We start from the raw sequence: 5,000 nt of genomic DNA, 5'->3' as shown, positions 1-5,000 counted from the left end.
TACAGTGGCTAATGGTGTGCACTGTACGTACGTGTGTGTGTGTGTGTGTGTGTGTGTGTGTGTGTGTGTGTGTGTGTGTGTGTGTGTGTGTGTGTGTGTGTGTGTGTGTGTGTGTGTGTGTGTGTGTGTGTGTGTGTGTGTGGTAATGGAGTGTGCTATTCTATTACCTGTGAGTTTAATGTGTCCCTCTTCGTCCAGAAGGATACTATGAATAGAATGAGAGAAGTGGTCAGTGGTGTATCATATAGCAGTATAATACTGTAGAACACGCGCACGCATACACACACACACACACACGCACACGCACACACACAGACAACTCCAAGGCAAAAACACACATTATATACAATCACATCCTCAACATACACAGATGGCTGGACAACCGCACGTGCACTTTCAGGAGCACGTGTGCTCACATGCATGCACACATGTGCACATATACTGTACATGCACGCACGCACGCACGCACGCACGCACGCACGCACGCACGCACGCACGCACGCACGCACGCGCTTGGACAATGGCCCGCTGCTATCGCAAGTGCCCCCTGCACCTACAATATCTTGACTTGTTTTCGATTGTTTGGCTGTCATAGGTGCCTATTCTCCACCTGGGCCCCAAGAGCCACTTAGCTCTGTTCACCCGTCAAATTCCTGTGCCAGTGCCATCCCCTGGCTGAACAAGGGCAATTATGGCTGCCCCCGGTGACGGTTGCCAGGTAGCAAGATCAGAACACTGAAACACTGAGTCAAGTGTTCTATTGTGACTCAGCTCATCAGCTCGTTGCCATACAGTTGAAGAGCAAAACAGAAAAAAACACAGGTATGTGGGATGGCTAGTCTCAGGAAGAAGAGTCCCTGGGGAGCAGAGCTGTTGTGAAGGGGAGCAGAGTTGCCCCGCAAGGTATTGAACCCAGATCTTATGGGGCACCATATGGGGGTTCTGACCGCTACACCAAAGAGCCAGGCTCGTTGGCATAAGAATCAAGGTGCACCCACAACCCACAAGTGATGGCCACTCCATCAGAGTCCATCAGAGTCCACAAGAGTCTTTAGCCTTTATGTGGGCAGTACTCATGTGATTGGAAGCGTCTTTGGTGTGCTGTGTGTGGAGAGATAAATGTAAATAAGAGACCTGACTACCTGCCCCAAGGATAATGGGCAGATTTTGCATAATGATTGAACAGAACGGATTCAATAAATTGCACATTTTGCAGTTTTTCTACTGTGGGCCTACACAAAAATCAAATGCTACCAGCACACACTGTGACAGTGGCTGTGATCATAGCAGTCTTAAAGACTTTTATGCAGGTGGAAGTCATGGGCTAAACAACACATTTCCCTCTTTTTCTATAACACGTGTGCACACAAGCACTGACATTGTGATTGTAAACAGAACAGCCTTCGGGTGAGCTTATGAGCCATTTTGTTTTTGTTCGTTTGTTGGTCAACACCACGTGACAACTTTGATGAAAGGCTACCAAGAAAAAAGTAGCAGAAACTTGTCAGGTACAAACTTTTACCTTTTTCTGGCCTTGGTGAAAACGGTTCATACATTATAATCATCAGGCTTAATAATGAACCTCTTTAGTATCACCAGTATACAGCCTTCAAGTGAGGTGCAAAACAGAGCCAGCTGCAGATGGGCACTCTATCCACCCCTTCTCAGACCATTCCCTTTCTATTCACCAAGACCTGCTCTCTCTCTCCATCTCAATTAATGCCTGTGTTTAATTGTGCATCAAGGCTATTGAGAAGATGTCCACTTTGAAGCTCTACTGCCCTGATTAAAAGCCTTCCCCTTCCTTCCTTCCTTCCCCTATATAACCGTAAAAGAAACCGTGCACATAAGAAGAGAAGACGCGTGATGGCTGGTTTTGATAAAAAATAAAAGGAAAAAACGCATAAAGAGGGCAGCTAAAAAGGCTGTTGACGGGAAACATTTTGCATCTTCCACCCCCCCCCCCCCCCCCCCCCCCAAACTACTTAACAGCAGCAACATGGAAAATCTGACACAATCAGTATTTCATGCCCATGTTCAATTAAAGACTAATGCAACCTTCAACCAAAGACCGGCCTGTGTTTTTGAAAACAAGTTTTAGTGATGAATGGTTGGGTATTCAGAGACTGTTTGTAAACAGGAAGATGGGGCTTTCTTCAGTGTAGCCAGGTAAAGTCTTGCTAGGATGATTTGAGCATATTTTTTTAATGCATTCAAGTCAATGGAAATTGAGTTATGGTGATACACGCAAGTGGAACAAGAACATAATCAGAGTAAGCAGAGAACCAAGCAGAGAACCCAGTAAGGATCTAGAATCAACACATCACAGCTTCTTTGATGTCTCTTTTTATGCTACATGCTACATGCTACATGCTACATGCTACATTTCTGATGCTTTGATAGACCTTTTTTGCTATACTGATTACTGGTGACTATTACAGAGGTTTCAAAAGTAAACATAAAAATAAGAAACATTGTTTTATTCAAACAGTAGTCAGTAGACCAGTGTACTTGTCTTGCGATCAGCTGTCTCTTTGCTGGTTGGATCAAATTTGTGGTGGATTCTTATAGGTTTATACTGTAGTGTTTTCAGTAACAACAATCTGCCTAATTAGGTACAATGGTAGCCTGATAAACCAGACTAAATGTGGATGTCTAATTTAGTCTGGCCTCGATGCATAATACATCCGAAGATTGTTGATGAGAACAACCATCCCTCAAAACCCTGTCCGCTTTGATTCAAAACACATCTTTGCGTTGTAATTGGTTTGCCAGATTCATGGCATTCTGGCTTCATTGAATCATTATGCGAGGCCAGACCCACCCGTAGACAAAACATTTTGCCGTCAAGCGGATGGCGCTGGTTCACCAGGCTAGTACAATGGAGTAAATGGAGTAATAGCTATGTGATATCATGTGTTAGTGTTGTACTTACACCATGAATTTACTTTTACTTTTGACACCTCTGGTGACTAATGCTAGCAAAGCCACTGTACACTTGCCTCGCTGCACCATGTTTGATCTTCCACATATCAAGATCTTGGAAGTCTCATGGGAGAGGCATGGTATGTACATGGAAGGGTAAGAAATAAGTGTCTCCTAATAGGGCTGTAGCACAGTAACTCACTTCTCAGGCTTGAGGTCTCTGTAGATGATTCCCAGGCTGTGCAGGTGGTCCAGTCCCAACGCCAGCTCCGCCAGGTAGATCTTGACATCCTCCTCCGTGAACATCACCTGGGAGTTTACACACACACACAGAGGCACAGACACACACGCACACACGCACACACACACACACACAAAGTATATATGACGGTCATGATAGCACTGTACTTCAAAGAATACAACTACAGTACTATAGTAGAGGCCACTGATGTTTTCCTGACTGCACCATGATTGCTCCTTGCTAAGTCCAACTCAAAACACCTTGGAAGTTGCATGGTGTGTGCATGGAACAAGACAAATCCCACCCTTACTACAAAAGTATATATATACATATCTATATATATATATATATATATATATATATATATATATATATATATATACATATCTATATATATAATTTCCCCCTACACATAGACCTATCTGTTTGCTTAACTGTCACCTTTTATGTTATCACTTTATATACACAAAAAGAAAAAAAGAAAATGTCTTGCAAGTTGAATCTACAAATGATCAGAAGAAAATGACTTGAATAAACTTTCAATAAAGTAATAATAAAATAAAAAAAAGTATACATATAGAAAAGCACACATGCATTTAACATGCACAAAACCCGTATATAGAAAAATTATGCATTTAATTCCAGGAGCATATCCTCAGGGGAGATAAGGTAAAATCCTTCAGTGCAGTAGCATACCACTAGCCTGGCTCTCACGCAGACCCTTCGTGCTTCGTGCATCTTCGTTAAACTTTGTGAGCTCGCACTTGGGTCTGGAAATCTTAAACGAACCCGAAGGAATCAGATATTTCACAGCCTGTCCAATCAGGATCGCGGGGCGGGATTGCGGGGAGGGGTATATACAAGTCAGTGGTTGAAGTAGTACTGATTCAAAAAAAGCCACGAGAATTCTTCAATCAGGTTCTAGCTGTCTTGAACACAGCCACGCCTTTCCAGAACTAAGGGATTGACAATATTCCAGATGGTTGGTAACAACCATCGTGTGAGAACCAAGTCAGCATACCACAGCTCTTTTGTGAGATAGAGACAAGTACAGTACATACATGAGGTTCCTGAACGGTCATATCCTCCAGTGTACAGTAATAGTGTTCCCCTACCTCTTTGGAGAGTCGTGTGAACAGATCCCCTCCTCGGAGGAAGTCCAGAATAAGATAGAGCTTCCCCTCTGTCTGGAAGGCTGCGAAGTGAACAGGAAAGAGAGGCAGAGAGGGATAGATACAAGCAGAGTGAGAGGCTGGATCTCAAATGGCACTATGGCACTAAGGCACTATGTTTCAGTGCGTAACTAATACGGCATACACACTGAAACATGAACTCTAAAGTGCACAAGTGCACCATTTGAGATTCAGCCAGAGTTAGTCTTCTTTAGCATAGTTTATTCTGTACAGTTGGATATTTACTTATCTATATATAACACACAGTATAGTTGTTAGTCATTACATGGTTATATTATGTTACACTTAGCTGATCCCTTTATCCAAAGTGACTAACAGACACGACAGGGCATTGGATACAGTCCCTGGAGCATTGTGGAGACATGTGCTTTGCTCAAGGGCACCTCAGCCAAAGCATTGGTAAGGCTGGGGATTGAATCTGCCACCCTGTGGTCTATGTTGCAGTCCAACACCCTAGCCATTATACCATGGCTGGTCAAGGTGGGTCACCTAGTTTCAGAGACATGAAGCGTAACTATGATAGGCTGGGCTATATTGAACCCCCCAAAACTAGATTATACAATGTTGGAACTTAAAAGTTGCATTCACAATACAAAATCTTTGTCTTTTCTGCGGATCCAGTCAAGGGGTGGCAGTGGCTT

The 5,000-nt window shown here is 43.4% G+C and overlaps 1 protein-coding gene across 3 annotated transcripts in view; it reads right to left on the bottom strand.

The window, feature by feature from the left end:
- Positions 1 to 5,000, bottom strand: part of rps6ka1 (ribosomal protein S6 kinase a, polypeptide 1) — a 125,117-nt gene that overhangs the window by 20,078 nt on the left and 100,039 nt on the right. For all 3 annotated transcript variants that reach the window (XM_063184017.1, XM_063184018.1, XM_063184016.1), the window contains 3 exons: positions 4,282 to 4,361; positions 3,128 to 3,234; positions 168 to 205 (listed from right to left, as the gene is read on the bottom strand). In XM_063184017.1, the coding sequence (XP_063040087.1) occupies positions 168 to 205; positions 3,128 to 3,234; positions 4,282 to 4,361 (225 nt within the window). The remainder of the gene's footprint in view (positions 1 to 167; positions 206 to 3,127; positions 3,235 to 4,281; positions 4,362 to 5,000) is intronic.

This window comes from Engraulis encrasicolus, chromosome 19 (assembly GCF_034702125.1).
Source record: "Engraulis encrasicolus isolate BLACKSEA-1 chromosome 19, IST_EnEncr_1.0, whole genome shotgun sequence".
NCBI classification, from domain to species: Eukaryota; Metazoa; Chordata; class Actinopteri; order Clupeiformes; family Engraulidae; genus Engraulis; species Engraulis encrasicolus.
The sequence above is the reverse complement of the archived record's forward strand: the minus strand, read 5'-3'. Positions and strand labels throughout refer to the sequence as shown.